This window comes from Pieris rapae, chromosome 12 (genome assembly GCF_905147795.1).
Source record: "Pieris rapae chromosome 12, ilPieRapa1.1, whole genome shotgun sequence".
In the NCBI taxonomy this organism is placed as follows: Eukaryota; Metazoa; Arthropoda; class Insecta; order Lepidoptera; family Pieridae; genus Pieris; species Pieris rapae.
Genome location: NC_059520.1, coordinates 98,679 through 113,413, shown reverse-complemented (window position 1 = coordinate 113,413; position 14,735 = coordinate 98,679). Strand labels below are relative to the sequence as shown.

Sequence of the window (14,735 nt, the reverse complement as noted above, 5' to 3'; positions counted from 1 at the left end):
TATCTTTAAAGAAAGGTGGCTATATAAAGGACATATAATGGGTCATTTTATTGCAGTTAGCATTGACACTTAGCGTATGAACGTGAGGTAGTTTCGCCATAGTACTTGTAGCGGTTCCTTCAACGTGTTCGTTTCACGCACTATCTAACATCGTTCTGACTAATGTTTAGTAAACAATGGCATGTATTTCGTGCAGTACTAGTACTATTGATGCAACAAGTGCATTGTTTTTTCAGATAAAGAGGAATTTGAGATTAATTAATGATGAATCTGAGTTTCGGGTTTCGTGTGTATTGAGAGATCGTGATGGTTACGGCATCGGTAAATTTAAAGTATTTGTTGTTTTTGTATCGAATTGCGTGAGAAAGGGTGGTTTACGCCAGGCCGTACCTGGCGCTAAACCCCGACCCTCTCCACCTCGTCTATAAAAATATTTAGTTATTTTATCAACGATAGATAATTTTTCATTTATTATTTGATAAATGTTAATTTTATAACATATTTATGTAATGTGTTACAATAGAAACCTAAACTTATATGACATTCTATAAAAATTGGTCTACATGATGTCGGGATGTGTTTGAGGCAAAAATTGTAAAGCGTCTGAAACCTTACGAGGCCGCGCGCCATCTCTCCGACGCAGTCGTCGCGTCGTGTGCGCCGGAACGAGACCAGACTTCTAACGACTTGCCCTACTATCACTTTCCCCGACTACTCTCTAAAATCAAAAGCCATCATTGGCGATTACACAGACTTTTTAAGAAAGTACTTCCCACTTCCTGCCTACCTGCGATAATGTTATCGGTGTATAGAGGTCTTGACTACTTTTGTATTGTTGATACGTTATCAGGGTTAAAGCTTCATACGGTTATCGTAACAAGATCTGCGTGGATAATGACTTAGTCCAGATCTCGCATAAACAGTTATTGTAATGTGAGTCCTACAGTGGCTGTAAACGAGGAATGCGCACGTCGCCTCGGCAGGTGAGCAACCATGTCACCGACGGCATGTTTACAAACTTGACGAAAGGAGAATAAGGCTGGCTGAAATGATTGATGCAAATCGTTCAAGTTATAATTTTAATTATTTCCACTATTGATTGTATGGTGGAAGAATATGCTCTCGATTTTATTTTCGCATAATACTCGTCAGTGAAAGTGTTCGGAACAAAAGTAAGGTTCGGATGAAGATACCTTTACGAGCAATAGGTATCCGTCATGCATACTTATACAATGCGTCATTGAAGTGGTGGGCAATGAGGCGACGCCTTTGCATTCCTTCATTTGTACGGTTCGTATATCTAAAATTATTTCAATTAAACGATGTTAAAAAATTCAGCGTCAGTTATATTATGTTAAATACGATAATATGTAATTAATATTTGAATACAGCTGACTTTGGCACGTGTCTCTTGCAGGTGCAATTCTACAAGTAGACGGCTGTTTTTTTAGACAAACAGCAAAATTAATAAAATGCTATTGCAAATACAGAACTACCTATGAATTGGCTGTCTATGAATACGCGTTGCCGTTGCTAGGCAACTGTTCCAGTTGACACTCAAGTCCCGCGAATGCCGTAAGTGTAACCCGAGCTTGCGATTGTTCGCCTGCTGCACGACACGGTACGTTGTCAGGCTGTGCAGCCAATGCGGATACCGCTACGATGACCCGGCCTTTGTTATGTAGTGAACCTCATCATACCACTATAATATATTAGAATTACGGAATACTTTTCGTATTTTTTGTACAGATTTTAGCAAAAACGATTAGATTTAATAAAATTAGTTACAACAGCTGATTAACTAGTAACAATAAAATAATCACAGGACCACTATTGAGTGGATGGCAAAAGGCAGTCGTCGCCCCCGGGGCCCGACAGGTTCACGTGTTACGCCCCTATGCACTTGTAGTAGGGTCGCTGCTCGACCTCACACTTTTTGCACCCTCTATACTTTACTCCATACATTCCCACGCTTTATTTTAGATGTTGCTTACTCGTTGATGTAGCGGCGTCAAAGGTATTCGTTGAAATTTTCAATGTGAGATATCATTAGAAAATAATAATAGCAAAACTAGTCTTGTGCGCTGCGCATTCCAAGCGATCGCTCATAGAGACCTATCAGATATTCAATATTGCAGTAGGAAAAATGCATATTTTAATATATAACTAGCGACTCACGGCTTCGCACGAGTCCGAAGTGATTATATTGTTTATTATGTTAAGATGTCTCTCAAAATATATATACATATCGAAAAGATAAAAATATATATTGTGCAAATTTATTGAAGAGTTTTGTAGCACAGTATAAAAATGTTTTAAATCTCCAGTATCATATGCAAGTATTATGTGTAATAATACGCACTTACTTTAAAACAACATCTAAGCTAGATATATATGTATAATATAATAAGCACAGTCATGTTACCGACTAAATGTATGACATGCTCGGTTATGAAGTCGCACAAACGACAACTGTGCCAAGGACCTATGCCTCTAAGTGAATTACGTCCAGTGAACGTTATTTTTTTATTCATTTCAGTATTGACATAAATACATTAACATTATATTATATACATGTAATAATATCGACACAGTTAAAAGGGCGAGTAATATTAATTAACAGTAGTAGTTCTTGAAATAGACAGGTCCATTCATTATAAAATTGTGTAAATCATGTTAATTAGGTGCGATCTCTGTGAGTGATGGCATAGAAAGAGATGTTATGTCTCGATAAATGACGCAGTTCTGTGTTGTTCGATAAGGATATAGAACATGATATGATGGTTCTGCTGTTTGGCACAGGAAAGGGGCAAGGTCGGCGTTCGAGCGTGAACATTCGACACCAATGACAAACTCGGCACTTCGGAAAGCCTAGCGCCGGTATCAGCTCGTACACCGTCGTCTAAACACATTTTATTCAAACCATTCAATAACGTTTCACGGTTGATTTTGCATCAGTTTAGTAGATGCATAACCGACCTACATAGTTATTTTAATAGTATATTTCCTGTAAGTAAATACCTTTGTAAAAATAAGCCCGTGCAAGTAACCGGGCGTGTTTATTTTTACGAGTCAACGATTCGTGTTTAAATGAATGCAGGAACCGCATTCAGTACGTTTTATTTGTTGAATGCAATAGCATCGCATGGCGAACTAAGTAGTGGAATGCCCAACGTGTTATGAGATTGGGTTTTTCAGTTCGGTCTAACATTAGCCGAGGCGGAGGCTAGAACTCTAAACAACACGCTTCCGAGTAACGGAAACCTTAATACTCGAAGCCACTTAGTTGCATTTGTATCGACTTTACGATATATATAGGCAATATCACATGGGCTGATAATATAAAGACATGGACATGTTACGACTTGATGATATTTACTCGACTTACCTTTTAACAAGGCAATCGATGTTAAATTATATGATTGCGTGTTTATTGTCGTTAAATTCACGGATGTTTTTGAAGAGCCGGTCACGTAGGTATGGTTGTCGGTTTGGTGTAGAGCGCGGGGCCATATGTTTACGTTATAAATACAAACATGAAAGTGTAGGTGCGCCTGCGCATGATATATACCAGGATCCGCCCACTGACTGAATTTTTCTCCATTCGATGTTACATGTACCTAGTTTATTTATTGGAAATGCAATCTGGTCTGGTTAACACTGTTTGTTAAAGTATGATTTTCAAATTTTATGACATTTTACTTCTTTATACCCAGTGAAAGAATTTTGGTTAAAAATAAAATTGTGGCAGAAATAAATTCATAAATATTTTTTTTTGATCAGAGTAATATTGTAAAAGATAAGAAGCAATATGACATTATTTATTTTTCATTATTTAGTGCGATAAAAGCTTATAATTCTTGATAGTGGTTCTGATAATAACTGATACCCGATATTATGTCACGTGTTGCAACAGTTGATAGCTGTCAATTTCTTCTTTAATTAGCTAACCTCCGCATTTGAACACCGAATTCAGCCAATCGGGGACTGCTCACTACAGTTTCGAGACAGTTGTCAGTCATTACTTCTAGAGTATGATGAGAGCACCACAGACTTTTCATTGTCTCCAGGGTCGATTAGGCTGTTGAAGTGTCAATCAGCTAACTAACTTACTATGATTGTTATCAGTTATTCAAAGAAAGTGGTAAAAGCTATAAGTTGTTTATTTTCATCCTTTTCAGCAACATGTAGAATCGAAATGATCGCCAACAGCCTGGTTGGACTCTGTCCCCCTTTACAGGCCTATTACAGCGAGATTTCGGCAGGAAAATGGAATTAAATAATTGTCTTGCACAAATTCCACAAACGTAGTTTTAACATAATTAAGTAGTAATGACATTATTATCATTTAAGTATGTTTGACAAAATAAATATTATAAATTATAAATAGATTAAATCAATTACATTAAAATGCTTAAATATTCATTGAGTATTTGTTAGAAGAGGAATATTAGAGAGAACAAAACATTTTTTTTCTCTTTTGATGCACCTAGGAATAACCAAATAATTCATGTTACCTCTATATTTGTTGAAGCCGTATTTGGAAGTGAGAGAGAGAGAGAGATTAATAATAACGACAATGTTAAATTTCTACTCTCACAAATCTATAGGAAATCCGTAAATGACTTTCTATTCTAGCTTTATTGCTCTTTTAATTTTTTTGGATACAAATAATATTAACTAGTTTCGTGTTGTGATTTATTGAACACAATTAATCAATTAGTTAAGTAATAGACAGTGGTGTGTGTTTGCAGGGTTCTTGATGCGGTGACAAGAAAGATGGACGCGGCGGACAAGCGGATGCTGGATCGCGAGGCGCTCCGCAACATGATCCAGCAATGGAACGCCAACCGCCTCGACCTCTTCGAACTCAGCGAGCCCAACGAGGTGCTTATGTTATATTATTATATATCTCTATCATTCTAGGAGACCATCTCTTGAACAAAGCAACCGTTCTTTAAAGAGCTGAATTTTGCCGAGTTGAGAAATACGACTGATTATCAATATTTGGATAACAGAATATTTCCAGAACGTGAGTCACACAATGCGTTCTACCACTATCTACGAGAATAGGATCGCGATAAGCCAAATATTTCCTGTATTCAGATTTCTCGTCGGACTGTTAGGATAAATTGTACCGGCTACATCTATTATCCATGGATAACGGGCATACGAAAATACAAAAATTGGAATTTTAAGAATCCCTTTATGAAGGTCCTCGTCCGTAAGAAGCCTTTTAAATCTTTTATTAGGATTCAACTGATCAAATTCATATGTTTATATTTTCTTCTTAGAACTTGGAGTTCCATGGCGTAATGCGATTCTACTTTCAAGATTCGGGCCAGAAGATCGCCACAAAGTGCATCCGCGTCGCGTCCGACGCTACGGTCATCGATGTCATTGGTAAATTTCATTTGTTATTTGATAATAAAGTTTATGTTGCACGTGCAAACGAGCAGTTTGGTGATAGCGGTACGCTCAATTTCAGGGACGCTGATAGAGAAGTTCCGTCCGGACATGCGCATGCTGTCTCTGGGCTCCTACACGCTGTGGGAGACGCACGCGCCGGGCGACGAGCGGCAGCTGGAGCCCCACGAGAAGCCTCTGCTGGTGCAGCTCAACTGGCACGCCGACGACCGTGAGGGTCGCTTCCTGCTCAAGTGCTGCTCCCAGCCCGACGTGAGTACCCCGCTCGATCTGTGTCGTCGCGCGGGTCGGTTCCTAAGAGGAGTAAAAAGACCTTCTTTTCTTTCAGATGCCACTGTCCTCTATAAATGAGAAGGGAGACCAAAACTTCAAGCGGAAACTGTCGAAACGGGAGAAGAAGGAGTTAAAGAAAAAAGAGAAACTGTCAAGGTTGAAGTCGGACACGAACGACGAAAATCGTCCGGTCGCCGAGAAGTTATATTCAGGTAACCTCTCTCATATCGATCAGTTTATCCCGACATGTCGCTGGAGAGCTCCCAATCACGTGTGAGATATTCGACAGAACTGCCCGAGACGTCGTTCACTCGCAGCATCAGCAACCCCGAGGCGGTGATGAGGCGTCGGAGGCAGCAGAAGCTCGAGAGGAAGCTGCAGCAGTTCCGCTCCGAGGATGGTGGACCCGACACCGGTAAAAATAAAATATGTTAATTTGGGAAGATAAGATTTATCCTTACTCATCGGCAAAGAAGAGGGTGTAGGCCGAGAGAAAAAGCCGGCGTAAAAAACTCTCGGTACTCTTTTAAAAAAGCAAATCATCAAACAATACTACAATATTTATAATATTAATATTTATTTTCTAGGGTTGCCTGGAAGAGATCGCTTGTTAGCGATAAGGCCGCCCGTTGCATCCCTTGTAATTTATATATACTGTGTTATTTGTATTTCTTTAGCAACGAAGTGTAAATAAATAAATAAATAAATAAATATTTAAAACAAATAATTTATTTATTTATTTTCCATTAATTAACAATAATATATCAAATTAATTAGAAGTAGCCTGCCCAGCACTAGTCCCAGGTCCTTTTATCAACTAGATAATCGCTAACTGTATAATAAGCCTTTTTACAGCTTAGCTTTTCTTTAATACATTTCTTAAATTTATTAAAAGGCAGATAAAAGAGCCTCTGGGATTTTGTTAAAGAAGAGAATCCCTTTTCCCAAAAAAGAATTACTCACTTAGAAATGCCTGCGTTTGTTGTTCTAGTATACTTAACAGTATTTTTGTATACATACATAATATTTTCATAAATATATTGCGAGGGAAAGGTAAGTATATTAATTTCCTTGAATTTATCTCTCAGAGATTCCCTGCATTTTAAATTATAGATTGCTTTTCTGCAGAATGAAAATAGATTCGACATCAGCAGCATGACCCCATAACAATAAGCCATAATTCATTAAGCTTTGGAAGGTATTATATTATTAACATAATCTTTGAGCATCGATTCAACGAGGGCGGGAGATGATTGAAGAGACGTCGAGAGTAGTCAAAATTGGAATGTTAGAAAACCCTATCGCCTCAGGCGTCACGTACGAGCGGATAATGACGAGTTCCTTCGGCAGGTGGCACGCTGAAGATCTACGGGTCGTCCCTGTGCCCGGACGTGCCGTACAAGACGCTGCTGCTGTCCGTCGGTGACTCCGCGGCCGCCGTGCTCCGGGAGATGCTGGACAAGTACGGGCTGTCTCGGCACGAGCCCGCGCAGTACTGCCTCGTGCAGGTACACTCGCCCCCTCCCCCTCCTCCTCATCCTCCTCGCCCTATTTAGTAGTGTCAGTAGTCAGACTACTGCGTACTCTTAAGTTATCGTCACATTGGGATACATTTTGGAATTGATGGCAGGTGGACACGACTGACGATTCGGAGTACATCCTGGAGGACGACGAGTGTCCTCTGGCCATCGTCATGACGCATCCTCATCGCAGTGAGTACTCACAATTAGTATTTTCTTGTCTCTACGCTGTCAAACACGATGAATACTTGTTACATCAGACGAGAAGCTTATCAATTCAATGCGTATTTTTTGTATATCTTCTCTTCCTAATTACATTCTTTCAATAATATTAATATTGTTACGAAGACGGGTCAACTGCAATGTTTTTAGATTTTTCCACTACTTAGAGAACTTTTCAGCAGACTGAAATATGATTTATGAACGTTTCAGGAGAGGGTCAATCACATATTAGAAAATCGAAATTTACAAAATGTTGCCGTAGTTTTCAGGAGGCTGAAACATTTTTTCAGTCGGTTTCAGAACACGTATAGACGAATGGTACACTTTTCAGCAGACCCGTTTTCAGGCGTTTTCAGGCCCGGTTATAGCCCGTCGATGAAGGAATATTCTAGAACGAATTTTCTAGGTGTGGGACAAGCACTGTTTGATACGCGAAAGAGAGAAAAGATAAGAACCTTCTCGAAGCTAGACCGAGAACTCTAGAACGTCGTACGACAAGCACGTAGCAATGTGCGAAAGAGATAGCAAGTACGCGCGTTCTAGAATTAGGCGATCGCTACTCAGTAGCGCTCCCGCCTAGAAAGTTCTCGTAAACATCGGAAACATCGTTCGAGATTCTTCCCAGGGATATATAAGCGAGCCAAAACGCGATCACTCAGTTCAGTTTTGAATGCGATTCCGAGCGATAAACAGCGAAGAGAAAAAGTGCGATTAAGTGATACCAGTAATAAAGTACTGAGTGATTTAAGTGATTAGTGACAGTGTTTCATTGTGTGAGTTATTAGTGCTTTTCTGTGCGTAATTTCAAGATATTAGTGTAAACGAATTCCTCGTAGATTTTATTGAAATAAACCCTTGAAGAAATCGACGGCAGTTTCTATCCGATCCCCTAGCTCGTAACATTTTGGTGTCAGAATTGGGGATAGAAAAATGCCAATTACTCCAAGGGAGAATCAAGAGGCGTTCGTGACAGTGTCTGCAGCAGATGCGGAGATGCAGACAAAGAAAACGGAGACTCTAATATCAAAGTTTGAAAACCTGGACAGTAGGTGTTCCGAACAGGAGAAACGCTTGTTTGATTTAGAAAGGGAGGTTCAGTGCCTTAAGATGTCTGGATTTGTGGAATCATCTGGAACGCTGGAAGCACCTACTTTTAATGGTTCTTCTTCTTGGGACGCCTACAAGGTACAGTTTGAGGCTTTATGCAAGATAAACGGTTGGAAAGATAATCAGGCCGTGGCTGCCCTTATGTTGGGACTGCGAGGTGAAGCCCTGGACGTGTTGGAAGTTATGAAAGGAGATGTGACGCTGACGCGACTGCTGGATGCCTTGGAGTCACGTTATGGAGACTCACATTTAGAGCCAGTTTACAGGGCTCAATTACGGGAGAGAATGCAGCGATCAAGTGAGAGCTTGCAAGAATGGTGTCTGGAAATAGAGAAGCTGGTAAGGAAAGCTTACGCATCCTTACCAGATGTAGCAGACAAGATATTAGTGCAAACCTTCATAGATGGAATAAGAGACCGTGAAGTCAGGCTTAGAGTGAACCTTGGTCACCACAAGAACCTGAAGGACGCTCTAGCCCATGCGTTGGAGGTAGAGGCGATTCAGAAAGATCCTCAACCTTACCGCATTAGGGCTGTCACGGAAAGAGCTACTGGTCAACGTGGGCCAACCTGTTACATCTGTGGGGAAGTAGGGCACATGAGGTTTTCGTGCCCTAAGAAAGACTTCAGAGGTGATGTAAAGGCTAGACGTGGAAATACCTTAGTCATCGACGGAGAAGTCAATGGAACTAAGTGTGATGTGACACTTGATACTGGAGCTTCACGAACAGTTATCAGACACCAACTTCTGAAGACATTTTCTAGAAGCCCTTCTAGAGGAATTGCACATATTGTTACAGCTACGGGTCAACGCATAGCCGATCGGGGAGAAGGTATCGCGACCTTCAAGATTGGTGAACGCTTTTACAGACACAAGGTTGTTCTTGCCGACATAGTAGATAACTGTAGAATCGGGTTAGACTTTATGAAGTTTTACAAATGTAAGATAGATCTGGAAAAAGGGATCTTCAAGTGCGGAGAACAGGAAGTCTCCTTAAAAGGCAATTCTTCAAATTGTGGTTATGACATCTGTAGAGTAATCGATGTGGACGGACAGGCCAGTAAGCAACAAGAGTGGAACGCAGTTCGAACATTTCCGGATAACTATGAGGAAGCCTTGTCAATACACCTATCAAAGGCAGAGGAACAATTAAAGAAATTTTCTGATATGTTATCGATCCATGAAAGAGAGCTAATAAGGAGTTCAGATGATGCGTCTCAAAGGCCAAGTGAAAAAGTCACCAAACAGAACGGAAGGGATCGTCACGTGAGGATGCTTAGAACAGATATCATTCGTTCAGATTTCGGTGGTAGATTGATGCAGATAGCACAGCAAGAGGATTGTGACATTAAACCAATTCTGGACTGGATGAAATCTTCAGCTGTCAAGCCACAATGGAGTGAAGTTGCATCTACAAGTAACACTACTAAGAGTTACTGGGCTGAATGGGACAGTTTAGTTCTACATAATGGAGTGTTATGTCGCAAATTGAAAAATGCTCAAGCCGATCATTTGCAGCTAGTGGTGCCAAGATCCAAGGTTCGCGACATACTAGAAATGTGTCATATTGAGTTATCTAGTGGACATTTAGGAGTAAAAGGGACTCTTAGGAAGGTTAAAGAAATATTTTACTGGATTAATTATCGTGAAGATGTAGAAGACTGGATCAAGAAATGTAAAGCTTGTGCAGGCGATAAGGATTCGCAGACTCGGTCGCGAGGGAAAAGGATAATGATGAAAGGAAGTGATGATGCTCGGGACGAGCATGTCTAAGGAGAGGGTAGTGTTACGAAGACGGGTCAACTGCAATGTTTTTAGATTTTTCCACTACTTAGAGAACTTTTCAGCAGACTGAAATATGATTTATGAACGTTTCAGGAGAGGGTCAATCACATATTAGAAAATCGAAATTTACAAAATGTTGCCGTAGTTTTCAGGAGGCTGAAACATTTTTTCAGTCGGTTTCAGAACACGTATAGACGAATGGTACACTTTTCAGCAGACCCGTTTTCAGGCGTTTTCAGGCCCGGTTATAGCCCGTCGATGAAGGAATATTCTAGAACGAATTTTCTAGGTGTGGGACAAGCACTGTTTGATACGCGAAAGAGAGAAAAGATAAGAACCTTCTCGAAGCTAGACCGAGAACTCTAGAACGTCGTACGACAAGCACGTAGCAATGTGCGAAAGAGATAGCAAGTACGCGCGTTCTAGAATTAGGCGATCGCTACTCAGTAGCGCTCCCGCCTAGAAAGTTCTCGTAAACATCGGAAACATCGTTCGAGATTCTTCCCAGGGATATATAAGCGAGCCAAAACGCGATCACTCAGTTCAGTTTTGAATGCGATTCCGAGCGATAAACAGCGAAGAGAAAAAGTGCGAATAAGTGATACCAGTGATAAAGTACTGAGTGATTTAAGTGATTAGTGACAGTGTTTCATTGTGTGAGTTATTAGTGCTTTTCTGTGCGTAATTTCAAGATATTAGTGTAAACGAATTCCTCGTAGATTTTATTGAAATAAACCCTTGAAGAAATCGACGGCAGTTTCTATCCGATCCCCTAGCTCGTAACAATATGTATAATAATATCGATATTTACGGGTTTCTTATAAATTAAATGTATAAATCGGTAATTACTGGAAAAGTTCATTCTTGTCTTGGCCTAATCCGATCGAAGATTAATGAATACTTTATAAAGATTGTTTATTAATTTCAGTGAAATGTGGGATCTTTTATTACCGATCTCCTTTAATCGAAAAGCGAAACACTCGTGTTATTTATCGCTAATTAATTATTAGCGGGGAAAATTATTAAAAGGGAATGTTAACGAATCTGTGTAAAATTGACTCGGCGTGGAGTTTACCGCGATTGAAATACTTTATAGCTTTGCGTTTTTAAGTTTCTTCAGATTCGACTCAAATATTTATTTAATCAGTAAAATATTAATAATAATTTATTTATTGCAAGAATATGATGTTCGAACAGTAATGCGATAATGTCGAAAAAATAAAATACCAAATACATAAGATACACAATATCGTTACTGTACATTTACTCTGCGAACATATAAATATGTCGCTAGTGTAGATGCTTTGCTAAGAGGGATCTGTGCAACAGACTGGTTCTGGCAGAACGAAGAACACTCGGGTTGTTCACCACCACGACTTTGAGTACATATAAGACGAATTGTAAATCCCGTCTTGTTTCTGATTTATTGTATCCACCATCCCCGAGACAAATAATGTTGGGCACATTAAGAGATGTTACAAAGTAAACCTGTAAACAAATACTGTATGCGGATCCCAAATAGACTAGTTACAATCTAACATACTTCTTATGCCTGCAAAGCCTTGTACAAGCCTAAGATGACCTTAATATTGATTCGTTCTTGCCCTTCGAAGCGCAAATCCCATAATTTCTTCATCCCAAAAAGTTTCAGTATCACCCCTGACACGTTGTGTTGTTGTGAGTTGATAATGTGACGATTTCTTTCATTTACGACCCGCTTCGAATTTAAATACATCCCTTTGAAAATAAAATAGAAGCGCGCGAAACGACGATTAACTTATAATACACAAAAAGCCATTTTAGTTAATGTTTCGTTAATGCAACTTGGAGAATCCTTTTTTGCTCTCCTTTAAATGTATTTTATTGAGATATTCAAAAAGTATGTAGACTACAAAGTTGCTATTTAGCAGAAGTAGCGGGAAAGTTGGTCTAGAAAGGGCAATTGAAAAACAATTATAACTATGTATTATAACTATGTATTAACCTTACTAGCATAGAGTATAGACTACGGAAATAAAGCCGTCGAGAGATTTGAGGTAGTTTTTGCTAATCATAAATCAATAAAAGAAAATATATTATTTCTTTCTGAACAGACTGCAACAAATAATACATTTTGCAACCGCATACCTAAGTCAAACTATACGACTCCCAAGAGAACAATGCTATTTCGCATTTCGTTTCAACGTCTGCAGTGCAATTCTATACATTTTGTATAGAATTTCTTAGAGTCTAAGTATAAGTGAAAAGATACGAAGGGGACGTGAAAAAGTTCGCGGAATGCCGGGGTTGGCGGGGCACAGTTTACTCATCCATTTCATGCAGCGCTAATTGGGTTACTTATAGTAACTACATATTATACTATACTGTGCCAATTTTGAGTTGTCAAAAGTCAAACTTCGCGCCATTATAAAGTATCTTACCAAACAAGGAAAGATTTCATGCCATTTTACAAGAGTTGTTAGCTATTGGGGACTTCTGGTAAAACCATGGTTTATAAATGTCACGCCTTTTTAAAAACAAGAAGGGGCTATATCGAAGGTGTCATGAATGTATTAGCTAGAATACATTGAGAAAAAATATATTTTCATTACCTTTCCCTGTCATTCAGCAAACTTTTTGATCACCCCTCTTACATGCATAATATGTTGCCAGTTTCTCTTGTCGCTGAGTAATAGTTATAAAGTCCAGGGGTATTCAAATTCAGTTTTCGTTACTTGACAAAAATATCGTCACGGTCGTTTCGGACACGACCTAAAAATCACTTAAATTTATACAAACATTTCAAATTTAGGGCATTGACGCTGTTCGCGATTTTTAAAGAAAGAACCGTATTTCTGAAAAGGATTGATTATTAAGCACAAAAAAGTAATAAACAATAGTTCAGTGGCCGGATTATAATATAAAATATAATTGATCACTTCCTGAAATCTTAAATGGACGATATAAACAGCTGGGCCACCTAATTATACGGAAAATAAAATATCAAATCGTAAAATATGTATTTGTTATTCTATAAGATGATGATGACAAACCGAAAATTTATAAGTTACGTTAAAGCGAGACTCACGAAGCATTTGTGGTTATTATTCTTATGAAGAACGCAGAGTCAAATAGATCCATTGAAACATTTAAAAAGTTCGGTTGTATGGTGATGCCAATTACATATAGAAGGGCAATAAAGTGTTGAGCTAGGCTTTGCGTTCGTATCAACTTGAAAACAGCGCGAGATTATCATGGAAATCGTCCATAAGACTATTGGACAAATGCTGAGGCCCATTGGCTTGTTCACAATCGTCGTGTTGTGCATATCGGCCTTCTCTCGAGTTAATGAGCGCTAAAGCTACCTTGCGCATTTCGTATTTCATTAATTAATTGCTACTTAACCTTCAGTCATATAGAAAAGTAGTATTTAATGTAAAAAGTAAGATTGAATTAAAATAAATACAGTTTCAGCAATTCGCGATTTAGTAAACTAATTTAACAATAATCCACAATCACCATATTTTTTATGGTTCATTTCAAATTTTAAATTTGGAACGTCAATCTCCATGCCAAGCGACGTGCCAATACATCGTGTAATTAATGAAAATTCTTTCTTGTAATATTCATTGAAATAGAGAAAAAATGTAAAGATCCCATTTTTGCAAAATCTTACATACCTACCATTTATTACGACTAATGTTACAATCGGTTCATTTATATTATGCACGCGACAGCCCCTATGGAGTCTTTGTTTCAACGGGCTCGTGTCAGTGACCCCGGTTTGAAGTTTCCATAATTGCGCCAAGTTCAAAAAGTGATGATTGAATGTCGTCGGTTAGCCCGGCACGTGATGACTCGTACGGTGAACAAGGTTAGTCTGGAGCATACGGGAATTGGAAATAGTATTAGGGGAGCGCGGGAGGAGGGCCGCAGTCGTGTCGGCGCGACGCCGCGAGCCACCCGCTCCGCACTCCGTCACGACATGGATTGGGGCATTCGCCGTAAGTTACCCGACGCCGGCCGCTCGGCGTCCACCGGCCGTTAGTCCAAAGCTGGCGCCGGCTGCCCGGCAGCGGCACCTTCGGTGACTCCCGCCGGTGATGCGATCGAGGCAGATAGTAAACAAACGCATGTGCCCACTGCCCAGTAGTGGGACCGGTGTGTCCGCAGAGGCCGGTTCTCGCGGCGGTGCTGGTATTTTTAACTTGTTTTGCGGTTCGATGCCCGTCGGTTCTGTGAATCGATCTGCATAATGACGTCCTTGGAAGTTATGTTTCGCGAATGTTGACAGTGTTTTTAGTTTCATAGGATTGTTGATAATATCGCTTTTGCCACACAGTAAGTCACAAACTTGTTTTCAACTTGCGGTGCATGACTTCGTTCACTTTCGACAGAAGTTTCTAAGCGCGTTGTGGTTGC

At 39.6% G+C, this 14,735-nt stretch overlaps 1 protein-coding gene across 5 annotated transcripts in view; it reads left to right on the top strand.

The window, feature by feature from the left end:
* Positions 1-14,735, top strand: part of LOC110995879 (afadin) — a 33,591-nt gene that overhangs the window by 3,988 nt on the left and 14,868 nt on the right. For 2 of the 5 annotated variants that reach the window (XM_022263267.2, XM_022263266.2), the window contains exons 3-9: positions 4,755-4,887; positions 5,295-5,403; positions 5,489-5,679; positions 5,756-5,912; positions 5,990-6,115; positions 7,051-7,208; positions 7,331-7,412. In XM_022263267.2, coding sequence (XP_022118959.2) covers positions 4,755-4,887; positions 5,295-5,403; positions 5,489-5,679; positions 5,756-5,912; positions 5,990-6,115; positions 7,051-7,208; positions 7,331-7,412 — 956 coding nt within the window. Of the gene's footprint in view, positions 1-4,738; positions 4,888-5,294; positions 5,404-5,488; positions 5,680-5,755; positions 5,913-5,989; positions 6,116-7,050; positions 7,209-7,330; positions 7,413-14,283; positions 14,318-14,477; positions 14,655-14,735 lie in introns of those variants that run through there. The other 3 variants (XM_045630542.1, XM_022263268.2, XM_022263269.2) reach the window with 3 other exon arrangements.